Raw genomic sequence first — 20,520 nt, 5'->3', positions numbered from 1 at the left:
AAAGTCTTTCTTTCTTTAATTGGTATTTCTGAAAAACTTAAAACTTTCCAGGAAATGTGGGTATGCCAATCGATTCCTGAAGAAATTCTCTATCAGAAACATATGTTTTATTTCAATATTACGACACTGGAATTAAATGTACCTATCACGGGTTAAATTAAATCATTGGTTGCTTCGAAAAGTTCATTATATCAAACAAATAATGCTACTCAAATCTTTGAAAATAACAATAACACCAAATTATAAATGGAAGAAATGATGTGTAAAGTTCATACGCGTTAATTATTACAATTGTACAGAAAAACATACAACATTGAATTTACAATATAACATAACTGAGTGTTCACTCTAATTTCTATACTAGTAGATAAGTACATGGTTGTAAATAATTCAATTGTCAACTACATAGACCCCGTATGCCGTATACACGTGAATAGTTCAATAAAATTTCAATTAACATATTATACGTCTGTGTGTAGAGCATTAGAAACGATTATTTTTAATAAAATCGTTCAAACCATTCATTTTTAACATCAATAAAATAAGCAGATCACTATTTTAAGGGCAAAACTTACGTATGATCTGGGACATATTAAAAGCAGTAGTAAAACGACAAAAATGAACGTGGAAACAAAATGCCTCCGTGGCGCAATCGGCTAGCGCGTTCGGCTGTTAACCGAGAGGTTGGAGGTTCGAGCCCACCCGGGGGCGGATTTCTTTTTCACACCTTAACAAATTGTGTTTCAGTTTTAATATTTCCACTAGTGAACAAAAATCCTGCGTACTTTTACTGTTCATAAAATTTTATGAAAAGAATAGTCAACGTAGCGTAATTAATTCTGGCAACAATATACTTATTCATATTCGTAATTTTATAAATATTCGTATAACAACCTTTGCGTGCTATTCTTTCAAAATTATGCAATTATACTACTTTGAATTAATAAATGATTCTAATTATAAATTAACTTCGAAATATTTATTGTCTGCATTGAACATATGCTACCTGAAGTAAATAAGTAAACAAATTTTCTCGATTATTATTAATCCCCCTCGAACGACGGGCTCCGTAACTTGTACAGACCATGCATTTTCCATATGTTGTCGTGATTCGAAAAAAATACGGACCTATAGATATAACAGGTATCGTGCACTATCAGTCTGTTCATGCAAACAGGGAAATTATACAACATACCGTTTATCACATTTATTTCGTGACGTATCTACTTAAAATTATCACAACGATTGCTGTCAAATTTTTCTTTATTTATAACATTAGAGAAACAATTTGAAAGCTTCCCTATACATTTTCTGATAGTCTCATTGTTAGACATGACTTTGCAAAGAGAAGATACATCTTTAGAAACTACTATTATAAATATGAGCCTTATGTATATGTATAAGTGTAGAGAGTGATACGAAAAACTATAAATTAAATTGGTAAGAATTTCAGCGTCCATAACTGCTACCTTTGTCGTAAAATGGCACCCGACACTCTATGAAATTTCGGTCTCTTCACACCCGTCGTCAAGGGGTTAAATAATACATACAATTAATTTAAAAGCCTAAGGATTGGAAAAATAAAAATTTCTAACGAAAAAAAAAACAGTTTGACCCCGACGTGATTTGAACACGCAACCTTCTGATCTGGAGTCAGACGCGCTACCGTTGCGCCACGGAGTCATGTAGTGTAAAGGTCTTTCAAAATGTTAATAAGCAAAAGGTCAAACTACTACACATTTAAACACATGTATATTATTGATTTATAATAAATAAATTCAGATTTATACTCGAAAACGAGTACGTTTTATAGAATATTTTATATTATATGTTAAATTACTTTCGTGTAAAATAATAGATTCACTGAGTATACACATAATTGTAAGCATATATTAAGTTACATTAAAATTAACGTATCAAATACCTGGTTTGTCAGCATAAAACAAGCTAGAACTCCCAGTGACCACCAATCTACCTCTTGTCCATAATATTGCCTCTTCAATATCTCCGGTGCTATAATTAATAAAAAATATGTATAATTGATACTTCAATCTTCTGAACAGTTTTTCAATATTTACCCATATATTCCGGGGTCCCACAAAGTGTATTCGTTCTTTCTGTATGATTTAACCATTTTGCTAGACCAAAATCAATAATTACAGCATGTCCTTTTTCATCAAGAAGAACATTTGTTGCTTTTATATCTCTATGTACAACTCCAGCATTGTGTAAAAAATCTTTAAAAAAACAATAAAAACAATTACAAATTTTGTTACATAGTAAATTATCAATTCAATATAATCTGCACTTACCAATAGCTAAAGCAATTTCTGCTACATATATTTTAACTACATTTTCAGGTAAACAGCCGCATTCCTCAATTAGTGAAAATAGTTCTCCACCCCCAACATAATCAGTCACTGCAATTAATAAATATTATAGACAACCTATAGTAACCAGTAATAATACAACAGGAAGCTTACATATATATAATGTCTTTCTTCCTTGCCACATATGAGTACAGTTTAATATAAATGGATGGTGACCGACAAGCTTTTGTATGGATACCTAAAATTAAATAACAGTCCAATTTATGCTACCAATTTCTGAACTGTTAAACAATTAACTGTCATTGTACACATACCTCTTGTTTAGCCTGCTCTATACCATTTTCTGCAACAACTTTGGCTTTGCTAATTACTTTCAAAGCATAAACTTGTCCAGTATCTGGTTTTAGAATCTGATATACTTTTCCATAAGCTCCTTTAGCTATCACACACAATAGCTTATAAGAGGTTTGCAAAGATACTTGTCGTATTTGAAATTCTGGCAGAAACATGGCCTGAGAACGTGACACTGGCCATTGCGTTTTAGAGGCACTTAATGAATCAAATAATGTAACCTCGCTCCAACTAAAAATTATAGAATCACTGTATGTACCATACAAGGTAATATTTAAAAGACGAATAAATGTACCTTCTATATGAGGCACGGGACCATGATTTAGATTCTTTACTTGTGGCTTGTGTTGTTCCAATACAACTACCACCAATTAAATCACTAAGACTGTACTGTGCAATAGAAATAAAACAAAATGTGTTACACCATATGAATTGATATATATTTATATATATAATACATTTATTGTATCAACAATAGTATTGAAATTGTAGAGGTTATAGTAATTCTTAGAAATATATACCTGACTAGTGTACTTTTGATTATTGTAATACTTGTTTTTAGAAGTAGTATTACCCATTCGAACTGCAAAACATCACAACATTTTTAAAATCTTAAATTTCAATTTAACAGTATACATTATTTGTTTTATTCACATTTTTTATTTAATTAAATGCTTAATAATTCTGTTACAACAATTTCATCATTAATCTGTACTATAATAGCTTACAGTTAATGTTTGATGAATAAAGTGATTCATTATAAAAATCAATTTTTAAATATATATGATCTCTATACTTCATGTATAACAAGATTTCTTTTCATAATTAAAAGAAATATTAATTTTTTCACATAAAAGGACTATACGTTGACAAATTGTCAAACTGTTAAAATTACATGATTGTAAATGAATCATTTCTGTAAACTATTAAATAAAATATTCTATAGACCTGTTATCAAACAGCAAAAAAATCAAAGAAACTCAACACAAACGTCACCGTATTCCTGTCATTTGATCTAGAATAAGGATGCGTACTGTTATATCGAATCAATTTTCCTATGTAAGTTGAAAAAACAAACGAAATCGAGCATCATCGTATTCAGGAGTGGTTCACGATTTGAATTGTTACAAATTAAAATGACGGATGTGTTGTCACGTGACTCGGTAGACCGCAGATGACACATAAGGATAGACTTATTCTTTTATAAATGTTCTCCAACGTAAAACTAACGTACCGACGTAAATAAAATGTCTATAATTCCATTGATTAATATTAGGTACCTACGTATTTCGGTAAAAGAGAATCTTAAATTACAAATTAACAGTAAACACAAAATGTTAGCTGCTACAGTTACTCAAGGACTACAAAATTTAAACTGTGGTCCCGACAGATTTACGCTCTTACAGTTCGTCGTGGTGAGTCGGGACCAATCGATTTTCTCTTAGGTCGTAAACGAAGTAAATTTCAACCGAACTTGAAGCTGTTCTTCGAATTTTTGTCCTACTTTTAAGTTTGATACTCGAACCACTCAATCGTTAAAGTACTTTAAATTTAATATTTGTTCATTACAATCCATATTAAAAACTCAAACAACACTTTTAAATTTTTCTGTGACTTGATATTGTACCAACTACTAATCGGGAAATTGTCAATTAGGAATATCAAAGATCGCGGAATAAGGCATGTAAGAGACATCTTGTACGCAATGAAGTAACTATTTCAAACACATACGTACGTATGTATATGATTTTAAGGAGAAAGGAAAAGTATTTTCAAAGTCCATTAGGAATTTAATGTTGAATTTTTTGCTAAGTATTATTTTACACAATCTTATATGTCGAAGACCATGTGGTTAATGAAAATGTTGTAAAAAATGTGTGTATAAAATTTATTAAAATTACTATGTACCCTGCCACAAAAGATAATAGTATAGAATAAGAGAAATTATTGAGATAAAATAACACACAATTTTCTTTTGTACTTTTCTATATTAATCATGTTTTTGGTAATAAATAACATACTTTTCGTATAAATGTAGATTTGTGTATTGATTGAACTAATGCATGTCATTTCTCGTAGTGGGTTTTAATACAAAAAATCTTAAATTGCTACATACATGCGTAATGGTCACGTACATGATAATTTATATCATATGGTTCCTTTTTTTCGAATATTCATGTTAGTAGACTAGTTATAAAAACGTAATAATGTACTATATTATCTTTTATAAAACGATCCGACGTTTGCACTGTAATAATATTAAAAATATCGGGATACAAAAGAAAGTCATATTTGTCACAGGAACTTTTTCTTTTGTTTCACTTATTGTACATCCGAAGCCAATTTAAAAAATGTGAAATACAACATTGTTTCCTTTATGTGTAAAAATGCACCCGACGAGTGCTTCGAAACATTCATTATTGGTCAAAGTAAAAAATGTACAAAATAGAAAATACAGTAGTTCTATTGGTCTCAAAGTACACACTCTGAATTATTTTCTGTATACATTCCAATAAGTAACGAAATATGTTCCACGAGATGCAAGTTACATGTATCTTCGCTCATTCACGTAAATTACATTAAATCCAGTACTTATTGAAAGTATTAAAGACAATGTTTATTGTATGATTGTATCGGTCGTTAAATGCATAAATTCGAAGTTAACCACACATATCTTATAATAATATACTGATATATAATAGCATACAAAATTTTGTAAAAAGTATTGTTGTGTATCTAAACTAGTGTAACTTCATTATGCTTTGGCATTTTTGTTATACATTACAATATAGAAATACTTAAAAAATTAAAGTATTATGACTCTCATACATACAATTATTTTCTTTGTTTGAATCAAACAAGAAATACATTTATTCAACTGAACCCATTTCTATGAAATCCGTTTTAAGATAAATTCATATGGATCCCATGATAGCACTTGTTGTTTGGCACAAGAAATATTATTGTAAATTTCGATATACAATAAACATTATACAGTATGATTTTCAAGCAGGCACATGTAAATTATGTTTTTTTTTCAAGCATAATTGTACATGATCAATAGCAATACTGTCATGTAGTATTAAGAGGAAAACACTTCCATACAATTATTCTTTTTAACAACAATAACGAACCATAACAGGATTTTTATACATATATATCAATCTATTGTTCTAGTACTTTAATTCTACTGTAATAAAAGATGGATATTATGCCTGAAAATTAAACATTTCAATAACCACCTAGTGCAGCTGAACGAACTTTATGCCATTATTCCAAACAGGATTTCAATCACCTATTACAGATAAGGATAAAATACCCAGTACTTGATTCTTTCTAATTTCAGGAATTAAAGTAATCATACTATTGGTTACAACCTAATCTGATATTTGGCAGACATGTAGCTCAAATAAATTGACTTTGTTAATGTATAGAGTGAAATAAATATTTTTTTATATCATGTAAACTTTTCATTTGGTATTTAAGTACTGGTTACACCTTTGCGAGCTACTAACAAATTTAATACTGGACGCTTCATAATATATGACACTGCTTCTTTATGAGTGACCATGGTATAATCATACCCATTGCACTGCAATATTTTGTCATGCATTCGAAGACCACTTTTAGCTGCTGGTGATCCTTCATGTACCTCGGTTACATATATACCCTACAATAATGCAACATTAAGTACTCATACATTAAAAATATACAATAAATTTATAATATTGAGAATCTAATTATATTCCTCACATTATCTGTATAACCTTGTGGACTTTTCCTAAAATCTTGATCAATTCCACCAGCAATCTTAAAGCCACATTTCATTACTTTTTCCCCATTCTCATTGACTTCCATTTCTTTGTGTAATGTAATTGGTATCTGAAAGGAACGAATAACACATCCAACATTGAGTTAAATGTAATATTGATTGTTATACTAAAACCTTTTTATAACAAATTATTTGAATGTTATACTTATAACACAACGAAATTATTTATTATTACACACTATTACCAAAACATATAAATGAAAATCACGTTCGTTGATCAAGTTTACGTCCAGAAGGACGTGACAATTGACGCATTAATTTATTGAGCACGAGTGAATAGCACTTGAATAACCATGATACGCACACTTAAACATTTCATAGCGGTACCAGCTTGGTGCTGAAAAGCCATTTTCGCACACATAATGTCGAATGTTGTGGCTTTGATGTGTTCAGATTGACAATTGCTTTCAATGACTCGATGTAATCACCAGTTGTATACGGACTGCCACCAAGGTACTAATGACAGCAGAGTCGAAATGAATTTAAGAATGCAAAAAGAAACGTGTTAAAAAGTGCTTAAAAATGATTTTGTTTCTAAATACGTTTAACTGATTAATAATGGTTAAGCTAGGCGTTGTTAAGATCAGTTAAGACAGTCCTTTTCACACATTGACAGCCATACGTATTGAGTAATATAGATAGGAAACTACCTTTGTCAGACTTCACCGTAGAAACGCACACCCCACTCTGTCGGTGTTGCAGCAACTTGCATCATAAAACACCTGGCGAAATGTTTAACCACCGACTAGGTATAGGATAGACCTATCATCTTATGGGACTTCGTGTCTCATGTTCTGAAATACCGATAGTGTAAAATACCGATAGTGAGGAACCTAACGCCGTTATGTATTGGGTGTAGGCAGGTTTGTTCATGTTGAATTGTTTTTGTCGGCTTGAACAACCTTCCTTGAACGACCCAAACATCGGATGGTATGGCCAGGTATGGCCATGGTACACGCGTACACGGCTAGGTCAGTAAACTGTGTGACGCAACGTCACTAGTGCGTTGGACCGACGGAGAACAGCGATACCGCGGCACGCTCTACCGTACTCTATCGCTCGCACACCTACCCTCAATTAAACAATTTTTAGTTAACAATTGCTACCGACATTACGACATGGCTATTATTTAATAATTTAGAATAAAATAAAATTTATTCCACGTGAAAGTTCATAAAACGATCCATATCTTGCAAGTTTCTGTATATCTCGATATCTATCTGTTATAATTATTAACAATTCGCATTGTAAAAGGGATAATACAATGTTGAACATCTCCCACCCAAGATGTGATTGTTATAAACATTATAATATTAAACTTATTGTGAAATAATTTCACGCGCATTGAGTAGTTTGATTTAGTTTAATTAATTGTGTTTTATTTTAATTCATTTTAATTAACTCTGTTATATTTTGATCTATTATAATTACTTGAGTTTCATTATGATTTGTTTTAATTAACGATGTTTTATTTTGATTTATTTTAATTCAATAACGTGAAGAAAGAAGCCATCCTCCGAGGGATTTCGATATTTATAGTATAAGCGTATTTAGATATCTAAGTTGATTGTAAGATTATTGTGAAAGGTGGATAGATGGAACTTGTGTGTCCATCTATCTTCCTTGGGTCTCCACTTGCAGCAACCTCCACGTGGTGAGACCTGGTAATCGGTGTTATCCTCGATTTGCATTTTTGTAAATCGCGGATAATGCCGAGCCAATGGCTGCAAACCCATTGTAACATAATTGTAATGTATACCGAGTAGTTATTATTTTAACTGCCGTTGTTCTCCACTTAGCATCAGAGAGAATCGGTGCTCTCCTTCCGAGAGCATCGACTCTCTGAAACATATTCTCCTTCAGAAAATATGCACTCCTTTTGTCTGTAATAATTGCTCGGTATGCATCTAAATGTTATAGTTGTAAGTTAAGTCGATTGTAAGACTAGTGTAAGCTCAAGAAAGAAGACATCGATCATCCACCGTGGGATCTTCATTTTATTTTCAGGTAAACTCAAGAAAGAAGCCATCCGCCGAGGGAAATCAACATTAAAGCGTCTAAATTTCAGTTACATTTAAGTTATTTGTAAGACTTTGTAAAAAGGGAGGTAGATGAAACTAATGATTCCATCGATGTAACTACGGTTACATAGATGGGATTGGGTTCCATCTAGCTTTCTTTGGGTCTCCACTCGCAGCAACCTCCTCGTGGTGAGACCCGGGCAATTGGTATTATCTTCGGTAAAGTATTGTAAACTGAAGGTAATACCAAGCTAATGGCTGCGAACTTAAAATTAAATTCTCTAGTTGGAAGAATAAATGTAAGATCGAATATTTTTGATAAATGTTCTATCGTACATGAAACTTAGATTATTTTAAGACTAAATGTAAGGTAGAAAATCTTTGTTAATTATATGAATAATAATGTGCAAGGAGTCACGTATATATTCGACTATTTTAATAAATTCATACCTTACAATTGAAATAAAGCTGAAGTAATATCCTGTAGAAGGTTGGCTAGTAGAGCTTTTGTCGGATCGAATTTTATTATTTACTTACTTGCAATAAATAAAATTATTGTAAATAAATGATGTGTGAATAAAGTTTACGTACACTCTTATTTCCTCTCTGATAATATCTTAGAATCCAAAGAAGAAAGAACGTAAACATGATCATGAGTTTCGTATATTTTTATTTGAACCGTAGGAAATGAAGGAAAGGATTAAAGTCAAAATTGACTAAAATTTCTAATCGTATGATCTATCCTAGATTTCATCCGTGATTTTACTTGCTGATCATTTAAATACACAACTGAACTAGCAATAAAAAATGGAAGAAAAGTCTGTTTTTATTGGAGGCAAGTTCAATAAAATTCTTCATATCAGGGATTTCGGTTTCGTGTGTACATCTAAATAAGTTTTACATTGTAATTTACTTGGACATATTGGCTCAAGAGCAAGGCAATGTCACATGCAATACACTTATGTATACACTAAGAATGTCACATGAAATATCCTTCTCAAAATAGAAGGAATGAAACAGAACGATAAATTTGTGTATAACAATATTCTATTCACAACGATGATATGATAAAGTAGCATCCAGAGGCAACAATTTCTTTCCGGAAATGGTACAACTTACATTATACATATACGGATATATTAAATTATATACACATTATAGCGTATATTTATGTTATGTTGCGCTACATTAGAAACTTTGAACAATAATACTTTCCATTTTCAGCACATCACCTTTCTCTCGATTACGAGCATACAATAAATAAATGTCCACTCATTCTGTTTGCAGTTATCACACAACTATAGTTTTACAAAAAAGTATCTTTCGTACCAGCAGCCTTAGCAACCACTTCTTTGTGAAATGTATATTGTTTCCTTTTAATAAGAGTGTTCTAGAATAGTCTAGAAGAGGGCCTTCACGCGAAAACGATATGGTTCGATTCTATAACAGTAAACATACATTATGTATGAGTTTCTAGAGGTCTAAATTAATAATGCAATAATTTAACTGGTATGGAACTCTTTAAACACGTAGATGTCCCCTTCTTTGACTGTTCTCACGTTGTACAAAATGCACCTTTTCTATTCGCACAATTTTCAGGCTAAATTATTTTATGTTCTCAATTTCTGTTATTCCCATACTTTCTACTTATGTAAAATTACGTGTACTGTTGACATTGTAAAATACCTTCAGAAAAGATATTTTTTATAGTTAGGAGAATGGGCGAACCACCTCGATTCAAATATACCAATACAGGCTTCCAACAATGCTAAACAGATACACCTAATTACGCTACTCTACTTTGGCTCCTCAGTGAGATCAGCAGTGTTCCCTATTTCGTTCTTTGATTTTCGTAAGATTTATAAGACGTCGAAACGGCAAATCGAATAGAAATCGCCAAATTTACGACCAACCTCGATTTGTAAATTACATTTTCACTACGTGACAAGAGGGGTCGACTGCTTAGATCGATACAAGTTCGTTACATTTAGAACTGAGTTCAGCAACGCCATAAATGTGTAGTGTTGATTGTACTTCGTTACATTGTTCGTCCACTCGTTTGTTTTGTCTGTCTAAGCGTCGTACAAAGAGACACAAAGAACCAACTAACGTAATCAATTTTCTAGGTCGATAAAAATGAGACAGTAATTCAACCAGTACATGAAGCGATTTTTAGGCTCTATTCTGTTAAGTGTTTCCGGTATTTCGTTGATAAAGGATGTCTTGTAACTAGTGGTCGTTGTTTTATATGAATAAATGTATCGAAAATGTAAAATGAAGTTCTTTCATGAGAATCTGTTATTCGAAAAATATTGAGTTTGAATACTTGACGGATATGTAAGCATTCAAGAGGAAGCTGTTTCTTGCTACTATAGATGGAAATGTTTGTGTATTTGTTAACTATTCGACAAGCAAATTAAATAAACTCAATTTTCTTGAAAATGACAGCTCTCGCGAAAAGTGTATCATTGTACAGTTTTGTCGGGTTATTTATTGTATAGTTTTTACCTCTCAAATTGTACCACCGGTTATGGGACATTCTGTATAACGTGCCGCCATATTGGGAGTAATATGTATCATGCTGTTCTGAAATTGATAATAACGTGACGGGGGGTGAAAGATACATGACCCTCCCACGCAACATTTATAATTAGTACGTATTGTCGCTCCGACATAGGTGGTGCCAGCCACTTCTACATCACAACCAAGGAATCTAAATCGACACCTTTAGTTTCACATACGCTCGACCTTACTCTTCCTCTCGTCCTTTCATTCGAATAAAAAAAAAAAAAGAAAAAAAAGAAGAAGAAGAAGAAGAATTAACCAACAAGAAACTAAACACAGAAGCAGGTACTCTAAGAGTTAATCGTGTACCGCACAATATCGATACAGATTTGATCACAAAGAGAGACAAAGGATAACCGACAGCAATGCCTAGTACGCTTCTTCAGAATGCCCGAAGTGTATCGAAAAAGAAAAAGACGTAACGCTTGGAAATATACATATACTTTTGTCTGTACTAGTTTGGTTTACTATTAACACGAATTACGTATGCTACATAAAATATACAAATCCTTAAACGTACTACGTGAAAACTATGGCTTCATCATAATCTGTGTTAGAGAATGAGTCGATTATACGACTCGACTGAACGTGTCCCTTTCAACGCAATTATCACCATGAAATTAAAAAAAAATATATCGTTGTTTCGAAGTACCATTCGCCCCCTGCCATTTCGGTCAAGTGTCATTCTACGGTCGATCACGATACTTCATCAAGTATATGTATATGCGTACTAATGATTTACGCGTGTAATCAATCTGATTGCATAAGGGACATTATTTCACATATTTATAGGAAAATACATGAGATTAACATACACGCACGTATATGATATATATGGGTCATTTAAAAAGTTCCTCGGAATAAAGTATAGACGAAATCAGTAGTTCTGAAGTTAATGGAAGATTTTCGTCTGTTATATGAATAACAACATATTATGTCCAATGTACTGCATAATATTTTGGTATACAATTGCTCGAACAAAAGTGCCTTTACATTGTATGCCGCGTCCCCTAACTGATCAGCTCATTGGAATACCGCTAGTCCAAGTGCGCTGATGTTAAAGGGAATTCTATGGAAAAATAAAAATATATCAAAAACGACACGACTTGTCGTTCCACTCCACTCCATCAACTTTTCAAATGACCGACGTATAAATATACAAGGGTAACTCGTGACATACACAATACGTAACACATATGTATATATAAACAGTATTCTTCGGTTCTCTCGCATTTTCATTTAACAACTGATTAAAGCTAGGCATAACAATACTAAAGTAATAAACACTACAAGACGTTAACACATGTATACGAGCGTTTTCCGACAAACTGTATAATTAACAATAAATTCGATGAAATAATCTGCGATACGTGGTATATACAGGGAGCATCTTCCCCCCCAAAAAAATGAAATTTATGTCCCACAAAAAAACGACGAAGATATTCATGGGTTTAATCGTGGGTGACTCTCCCCCGTATATATGTGTACGTATATACACAAATACATAACGATAGCATCTATAGTCCAGTTAATATTAAGTATTCACGTAAATAACCAATTATTTTTTTACATATATACATATGGAACAGCAAAATTTGCGTACAACTGAATGTCTGACTCGACACTGATTATTGTCTAAATTCAGTGTGTCGCGGGTTACGTCCAACTGTGCCAACTGTTCTATCGTCTCGTTCAATCGAATAAGAAATCCACGATACAATGAACGTAAGAATCGCTTTGTTATATGTTTACGGACATCGAGACAAATAATCGAACAAGAAGCTTAACAAAACGAAAGGGATACAAGTCTACATAATCTCATTCGGTACAGAACCTTTTTCAACGCCTCTCAGCAACGGAACATACACACGTAATACTAGTATTCCGAAAGCGACCGAGGATACCTTTACGACAATACCGCGTTAATGTCGACGTCGTAATGTTTTCACATACACAAAGATACTTGTATATATGTATACAACTCTGTACATATAGAAATAGAGTTGCTAAATGGCAGTAGGGAATCAAATAAACCGATACGTCGTAATACCGAGTTCCGTGTTATTCCCAAGCACCGGCGAAACCGTATACCTCTAGTACTCTAATCTCAAAGTCACCGCTAGCGCAAAGTGGCGGGTTGTTGAATGTAGAGCACCGATCTGTCTTACCGTATCTGATGTTTTCGTCCATCCATATAGCTTGACCATCTCTGTAAAAAAAAACGAATTAGCGTAAATAGTTTAATGTGAGTGGATTAACAATACTTGTCCTGGACCACTATGCATACAGTAAGGTCAATGTTCCGATTTCTGCTCAGTACGTATATTTTCTTTTTAATGTAAAAAGTTAAATAATGAACTAGTTATGCAAAAAATTATTTGAATTAGTTCAGTATTTCCGAACAAAATGCTACAGCCCGCTGTTCAATAGATGGCAGCATTTTAATAGAAATAAATATAATAAGTGCATCCATCGTAAAGAAACATGATTTGAGAGGACCGTTGAGATCGTAAATTAGACGTGGACGCTGCGTTTTTAATAAAAAAAAAACTTACGGAATCTTTAGTATTGTTCGCCAAAGTTTGGTTTTGGCACTTCCATTTTCGCCGAGCAGAACTAGGGATATTTTATACTTCATATTAAATTAACTATTATTAAGTTAAAATGTTTCTAAAAATACTTTTATTTAAATTTAATTATACGGGAGGTTTACATTTTATATCTAATAAGATTTTTGGTCGATCTTTGCATAAATAAATAATAAAAATCAATTTCTGCGATAGCAGAACTCTTACATAATTACTAATTATAGTACTAATACTAAATATATATACTACTACATATCATTGATTAGAAATAGGGACATTGTCCTTATGTGATGAAACATACCCGCCACCAATCGTTATCATCTTAGAATCCGCCGCCATGAATAACTCGGCTGAATGATGAACCTTGGCTTCAGTGTGCGAAGAATCCGTGCCTACCCAAGGATATTTTGCTCGTTCAGGATACAAACTGAACAGAAACGTTTCACCTGTGCCAAAGTAGGCTTGTCTTTGTCCTTTATCGTTCTTTAAATTACGCTCGCACCATCTCGTAGAACAATAGGCACCAAAAACCTTGTAAATAACGACGGAACGAATATTTATTATAGTTTCTTGGACACGGTATAATATGTTAGTTAGAGTTAGAAAATACTTACTTCGTTATTACACGTCTTTATCATTAGCAGGGTTGGCTCGTGTTGCTCTACCCTAACGTAAAACGTTGTCAACGAACAACCATGCTCTTCTGTTGTATATAGTAGTATCGGTTGGTACATGGTGATCCTCATCGGCAACCAGGACCATAATGTGAATAACTGTCACAGAGTAAGAAGAAAATTAGTCTAATGTATTTGTCAGGATGAATATGCATGACTGTGCAAACATTAGTTTCGAATAAATTTCTACTCCTTCAAGAATACAGCAAAACTAAATCACAGCAGCGGATCATGCGCTTGACTGAAAAAAAAGAAATTAAAAATAAGACGTCCTTGAAGCTTAAAATTGTGAAAGTTTTGCATAAAATATTTTAATGTAGTACTTTATCGTACTGTATTCCATTACGTTTGGTCCACTGTTTTTGTGTAATTATAATTCGTAAACAGTTTCTCTATCATTGTTATTATTAATCTTAATTATTTATTGCTTGAACAGACTACATACACAGATCTATTACCAATGGTGCAATAAAGGTGGTAAACTCTAAGAACCGCGAAAGAAACTAAATATGCTTGAACAAAATGCAAAAAAATCATTCTCCATGCAAAATGTGATAGCGTCATACGAATATAAAAGTGAATTGTTACAATAAATTTGAATTTTAAATGAATCAAGGTTGTGTTTTGAGAAACTGATGATGCAATGCGGATGATATAATAAAACAATTGACTAATATTACAAATATACAATAGCATACATGTCTAATTGCACGCATTTCTAAAAATGTTCAAACAGTTTAGAATCACTACCATCGTTTCACTACTTGTTATTGGTATTACACACTAATTGCATTACCAGTAAAAATCGTCTGACATTCGCATAAAGATTGCAACACAAATTCATAAAGGTCTGGGGAAGGGAAATACCATAATGTCGTCGTGAATGCATGAACAGAACAAAAAGAACGCATGCCAAATGAACAGCAAAGAATGATAATCAGAGCTTAAATATGTTCAGAGGAGCACAAAGCAGTGCACTGTTCTAATCAATGTAAATCAAATTATATACCATTCAGTTCAACGTATAAACTGGCAAAATAGGAAATCTTAGGCAAAAAAGAAGTAGAATAGAAATGATAACGAAACCATGACTACAAAGCTGTAACAATGACTTAATCAATAATCAGCTAATGTACTTGCATCTTTCAAATGGAAGACAATAAAGTTTCATTTACATCAGTCTGACCCATTTCACAATTTTGAAGACCATGTTTAACGGTTGCCACCGTTTAACCCATACGACTCGTACATGTTTTTTGTCTACTACGTTTGAGATAATAGCCATGATGGGAATATGATGTAAACTACCCATAATATATACTTCCAGGTGGCTGTATGTACAACGATAACAACAATATCGACATGCCACAAAGACGCGGCCAGCGTACTACAGTAGACATTCGATTCACGCACAACTCGGGGCTTTGTCAAGGGCCAAATTTCCAGCCAGGAGATATCAAAAAAGTTTATTCGCAGAAATTGTTCAGTATAGAGTGGACTATTACTTAGCAGTAACAAATGTCTAGCTTGGTTAGCATCTTTTACCCATTACGTGTGATCCACGAGACAAGAAACAGTGAAATTGTCACCAATACAGTTATCCCAGAAATTGTTAAAAAAAAATTAAATGCATAATAACATGGCAATAATAAAAATATGTAGTTCCAGTTTTTAAAAATTTACATTGGTATTAAAATCTGTGTAAATAAGAAAAAAAATTCAAATATTTCATTAAGTTTACACTAACAACTTTCATATGAAACTTTCCTATGCATTTTCAATGATCACAGAAATAATAGCGTGTATACAGTTAAACCGGACTAGCTATATGAATTATTTTATATTTTTTTCGATTTCTATGATAAACCTTAAGATATTTAACACACCTTAAAGATATTTAACATTCTTGTGTCTAACTCTAACTTTGTTATACCTTATACTTGTCGCGTACTTTACATTTATATTCAATATGAATCAAGCATAATACGAAATATAGTTGATTATAATTGAAAATATCTGAAAACATCGAAAAATTTTATTAAAAGTAACCCCGTAGGTATTCTGTCCTGGGCGTGCTGGACGATAGAGTGGAGTACGCGCACCTGTAAGTGAGGGGCCGTTCCTATCGTGCACACGTAAGTCGAATGTCTACTATACGGAAAACTCTGCTATTTGCCGTACTTCGATTAACGAACGGCCGTTACGTACTTACATCAGGCATGTCTAGAATCTGGGAGCATATGCTTTGTATGGGATAAACGCCCATTGACAGAGCACGGGGTCCAGGACTGTGTGCACCCTACACCCATCACCATTAAATCCATCATCATTCCAGTAATGCAGCATGACACAAGACAACATAGAACCGTCAGTTATGTTTGGTATATGGCTTTGGCACGACTTTTATCAACGGGAATATATTAATATGAAACACTGGTTAAGACCATAGGAGACACAGAGCATACAAGGGGAACGATCAATAATAATTTTCACATGTTTGAATATATCACTTGCAGCGTGGTATACAATAGATGAATGCTCGACCTCACTGTTAACCAGTGTAACCAACATGGAACCTTGAACACAAAACGATGTATCGGTATGCTAAGAAAGCATCTAAAAAAAAAAAAATACAGTAGAAGTTCGATAATTGAGGGGAAGGAACGGAGTACATACGGTAGCGCATTTAATTCGCATATCATCAGAGCAAATGCGGTGTGTATAATATTGTTTGAATAAAATTTTTCGATACTCAATAACTTTTGTGAATAAACTTTTTCGTTAAATTATTTCTACAGTTCCAAAATGATGAATTATCGAGCTTCTACTGTAATTAGTAAAACAATTAAAAATGCGTCGTTTCAACGACCATTGCGTCTCTTTCACAGCAGTTATAACGAAAAGTATTAGAAAACTGCGATGGACAGAAGTTTATGAAGCACTCTATATTCACTGATCGAAACTGACGTTGCGTTTCAAACGTTTCTCAGGGGCTTTCCCTCAATTTGCTGAAAGACAGGTTCGACCATCCCATCGATCAATGAGAAGCAAACATCTCATTTAGCCCACCAATAACAGTCACCATCTATATTCTGAACTTCAACATTCTTTTCGGGCAAAGAGTACACCGACCAAGAGTATACTTTTTGTTGTTGTTATTCTTACGATTTGCGAATCGTATTTATGAAACACTGAAAGCCAGTGAATACCTGACGAACAGACAAGGAATTTTACAACCGAAGAAGTCCTTGTTATTCTATTAATCGAAAAAGGCAGTAACTGCAAGTGGATAGACGGTAACAGCGACAAAGCTGGCACGATAAAGTGTAATAATGGGTGAGTATGAATGAATGTAAACAGGTAGTAGTTCAGGAACAGAGGGCAGAGCACATGAAACTAACAACACATTTCCCAAAAAGATAATTATACGATACCCTGTCTTTGTATCTGTCTTCACACTCTTTCTGAAAACAAAGTGAATCACTGAACAGCTTTCGCATAGTACGCTTTTGATATACCCTAAGAAACTATGTTTAAACGATGAACTTTGTAAATTGTACATTGTTATCTTAAGATAGGGACAGTAATAAACGTGAACTATTTATACTAAACCTGTAAACCTGCAACGTTTCTCACAAATACGGAAAGAATCATTCAACACTAAATAATATACATAATATCGCAATGGGCTCACATATATGTACACTATTTATCAATATAGTCTCATAGTATATAAATAAACAGGAGAATATTGATGTTAACATGCCAAGATCAAAAACTAATAAAAAAACCTTTAGCTACGGAAAAATCAACGGAATAATTTATGAAATTCAATCACAGGGTAAAACAATGTGAACAGAATAAGAATTCGTTTCATGTACGTGAGTCCACTGTACGGATCACTGTTTCAACAATTTGGCGTTAAACACCATTTCGATAGAAAGAAGAATATCGATAACGTACTTCTCGTATCGTGAGTGTATGCGACATCATCTGAATGTTGACTTGGGACTGACTCGTAGGTAGATTATCCGTGGACCGTGATCGAGCCAACGATCTGGATCCCGTTAAAACGCTTCTACTTTTCAGAGCCATTTCTGTGCGCAAAAATACCCTTGATATGTATGCTGAGCTGAGTCCACGTATCCCAAACGCGGTACGCAAAAATTTGGCCGGCGTTACCTGCAAATACAAATACAATTACGTTCCCATTTCCGTTTCCGACATTCTATAGCTAGGGGACACATTTCAATATCTTTACTCACTGGTATTTGCCTGCAAAATTTCGACAGAGCAGCATCGATACCGTTCTTGGAAATTTCATTCATCCATTCGGAATTTTGCAAGGACGAGTGCTTATAGAATAATAAAACTATAGCCATTGCTACTCTGTAGAAGACCTGAAATAAAATCAATGAATTAACTGTAAGATTCGTTAACGAAAATAAAGGGATATCTTAATTATTGTTGACAAATTTACATGATATTAATTTACAAATGACAAGCTAGAGAAAGAATCGATAGTTAAAAATACATCCTAAAATCGATCTGTTATTGGCATACAGTCAACACTTGGATTTTACATTTATACTATTCCTGGAAGCCATTCCATACGATACATTTATGATGCTTCGCTTTCTTGAACGAACGCCAAACTTTTCAATGTGCCGTAGGAAGATGTAATAAAAATTCGCGTGCTTCGAATCGCATTCCCCCGAGTTCTACAAACACCGACCTTGATGCCTTCGTGAAGAAAACAGTCCATAACCCTGACTAGATGTTGGAATGGAAGAAGCTGCAGAATCCACCAGATCCAATCCATATAAATTCTTTCTGCTCTTGATCCTGAACAATGCCTCGCTAAATGTACCGCAGCCGATTTCTATGATGAAGAGAACCAATAAAAATAACGTATTCTATCGTTGCATATTTCATTTAGCTTGTGTTTTCATGTATTCCTAAAGAATATTCTCTGATATTCAGTTGATCTTAAAGACTGTATTTCGATATAGACATAATGTACAAAGAAGAATCATCTTCCGTAAAAATGATCTAAGCATTCGTTACACTAATACATAAAAAAAAAAATCCTCTATATTTCCCTTCCGAACGGTGCACAACCATTTAACGAAATCTAACGGTTGTTTACTTTCAAAAAACAGATGTGTAGCCGCGAAATGTGCAAACGTTCCGAGCGTATAAATTCCACGTGTACAACACAGGCAAATGAAAATCATTTCGGGTGAAACACGCTCAAGTGGCTCGAGTGCGTGTGACTCATCCTTCTTCTCGGAGTAATAAGCGAACGTACCACGTGCTTTTTGGTGATTTGCTCTACAGTTTTCCAGGTAACTTCGTAGAGAAGTTTCGTTTGCGTAACGAACATCTTGTCCTTAGCGGCGACCAGGTTCGCCATGCAATGATAACACTCCTCCTCTGCAAGAAAACGTATTTTGTGAATACATATTCTGATTTCGGGCTATTAATAACTGGGATCATGTCCAACCGCGTGTCCACATCTTCATTTGCGCGAACCCCGCGGAAGAAATTCGAACCGTGGGTAACGACACGCGCGACGTGAATTTCCATTGTGGTTATTGAAACAAACGAAAGCGCCTAAAAGAGGAGTGTCACAATCTGGGGACGACGAAGCTTTATTTATACCCACCCGGCATGAAGTGAAGAAGAAGCGCCGTAATGGGGTAAAGAGAAGGACTGAAGGTGATGTCGGGACAAGCGTATCCAAGCACAGACACAACCCTGTCCGCCACACTCCTGCCTTTTCTTGTCAGGTTGTACGACAGGCAATGAGTGCTATCCACAAACGGCGGTAACATGATTGATTTTTCCGGCAGCTCTGTAAACATATATAATTCCAAGCGTCAGGCTTCCTGAACAAATACACGGTTCAGAATAATCGGGATCATCTGTTCAAATGACTACAACAATACATTAAAACCGCCATTTGTTATACAGGGTCGGACATTTAAAAGTATACACACTTCAGTATATTCGAATTTCCAGAAAACACGAAGAAACAAACACACTGTTGTCGGTTCTGGCCATCAGAATCTACGAGGGTGCTTTAAATGGAACCATATGTTTCTGTGGTAAAATCGTGTGAAATTAACTAAATAGACAAAGAAAAACTTGGTAGGT

At 33.8% G+C, this 20,520-nt stretch overlaps 3 protein-coding genes and 2 non-coding genes across 7 annotated transcripts in view; 1 reads left to right on the top strand and 4 right to left on the bottom strand.

Moving 5' to 3' along the window:
* The window catches only part of LOC107190139 (serine/threonine-protein kinase S6KL), a 72,746-nt gene extending 69,052 nt beyond the window's left edge, over positions 1–3,694 (bottom strand). The window contains exons 1-8 of the mRNA XM_015578892.1: positions 3,630–3,694; positions 3,203–3,264; positions 2,977–3,071; positions 2,645–2,912; positions 2,484–2,568; positions 2,313–2,420; positions 2,079–2,237; positions 1,925–2,013 (exon numbers count right to left, since the gene is read on the bottom strand). Coding sequence (XP_015434378.1) covers positions 1,925–2,013; positions 2,079–2,237; positions 2,313–2,420; positions 2,484–2,568; positions 2,645–2,912; positions 2,977–3,071; positions 3,203–3,259 — 861 coding nt within the window. The 5' untranslated portion in view covers positions 3,260–3,264; positions 3,630–3,694. The remainder of the gene's footprint in view (positions 1–1,924; positions 2,014–2,078; positions 2,238–2,312; positions 2,421–2,483; positions 2,569–2,644; positions 2,913–2,976; positions 3,072–3,202; positions 3,265–3,629) is intronic.
* Positions 638–711, top strand: Trnan-guu. Its single transcript has one exon. It is a non-coding gene; the product is annotated as a tRNA-Asn (tRNA).
* On the bottom strand, positions 1,612–1,683 carry Trnaw-cca. The gene has a single exon. It is a non-coding gene; the product is annotated as a tRNA-Trp (tRNA).
* A 2,466-nt stretch (positions 3,695–6,160) lies between the features above and the next one.
* Positions 6,161–7,088, bottom strand: LOC107190105 (uncharacterized protein C45G9.7). Its single transcript, XM_015578839.1, has 3 exons — positions 6,818–7,088; positions 6,435–6,563; positions 6,161–6,351 (listed from the first exon to the last, which is right to left on the bottom strand). The coding sequence occupies exons 1-3, from the start codon at positions 6,872–6,874 to the stop codon at positions 6,163–6,165; spliced, it is 375 nt and encodes a 124-aa protein (XP_015434325.1). The 5' UTR covers positions 6,875–7,088; the 3' UTR covers positions 6,161–6,162.
* A 6,035-nt stretch (positions 7,089–13,123) lies between these two features.
* Positions 13,124–20,520, bottom strand: part of LOC107190052 (TBC1 domain family member 24) — a 50,283-nt gene continuing 42,886 nt past the window's right edge. The window contains exons 3-12 of one of the 3 annotated variants that reach the window (XM_015578775.1): positions 20,030–20,218; positions 19,673–19,797; positions 19,097–19,243; positions 18,627–18,761; positions 18,325–18,543; positions 17,796–17,825; positions 16,574–16,660; positions 14,302–14,460; positions 13,989–14,218; positions 13,124–13,308 (exon numbers count right to left, since the gene is read on the bottom strand). In XM_015578775.1, the coding sequence (XP_015434261.1) occupies positions 13,161–13,308; positions 13,989–14,218; positions 14,302–14,460; positions 16,574–16,660; positions 17,796–17,825; positions 18,325–18,543; positions 18,627–18,761; positions 19,097–19,243; positions 19,673–19,797; positions 20,030–20,218 (1,469 nt within the window). In that variant the 3' untranslated portion in view covers positions 13,124–13,160. The remainder of the gene's footprint in view (positions 13,309–13,988; positions 14,219–14,301; positions 14,461–16,573; positions 16,661–17,795; positions 17,826–18,324; positions 18,544–18,626; positions 18,762–19,096; positions 19,244–19,672; positions 19,798–20,029; positions 20,219–20,520) is intronic. The other 2 variants (XM_015578776.1, XM_015578777.1) reach the window with 2 other exon arrangements.

The sequence above is a fragment of the Dufourea novaeangliae genome, unplaced genomic scaffold, assembly GCF_001272555.1.
Source record: "Dufourea novaeangliae isolate 0120121106 unplaced genomic scaffold, ASM127255v1 scaffold172, whole genome shotgun sequence".
Lineage (NCBI taxonomy): Eukaryota > Metazoa > Arthropoda > Insecta > Hymenoptera > Halictidae > Dufourea > Dufourea novaeangliae.
Note: the sequence above shows the minus strand (reverse complement) of the source record. Positions and strands in the feature narration are given on the sequence as shown.

Coding starts and splice junctions, on each gene's coding strand:
- LOC107190105 (XM_015578839.1), bottom strand. CDS start 6,874: ATGTGTGCGAAAATGGCTTTTCAGCACCAAGCTGGTACCGCTATGAAA. Junction 6,564..6,817: donor CCGCTATGAAATGTTTAAGT/GTGCGTATCATG, acceptor CGTTCCTTTCAG/ATACCAATTACATTACACAA. Junction 6,352..6,434: donor CACAAGGTTATACAGATAAT/GTGAGGAATATA, acceptor GCATTATTGTAG/GGTATATATGTAACCGAGGT.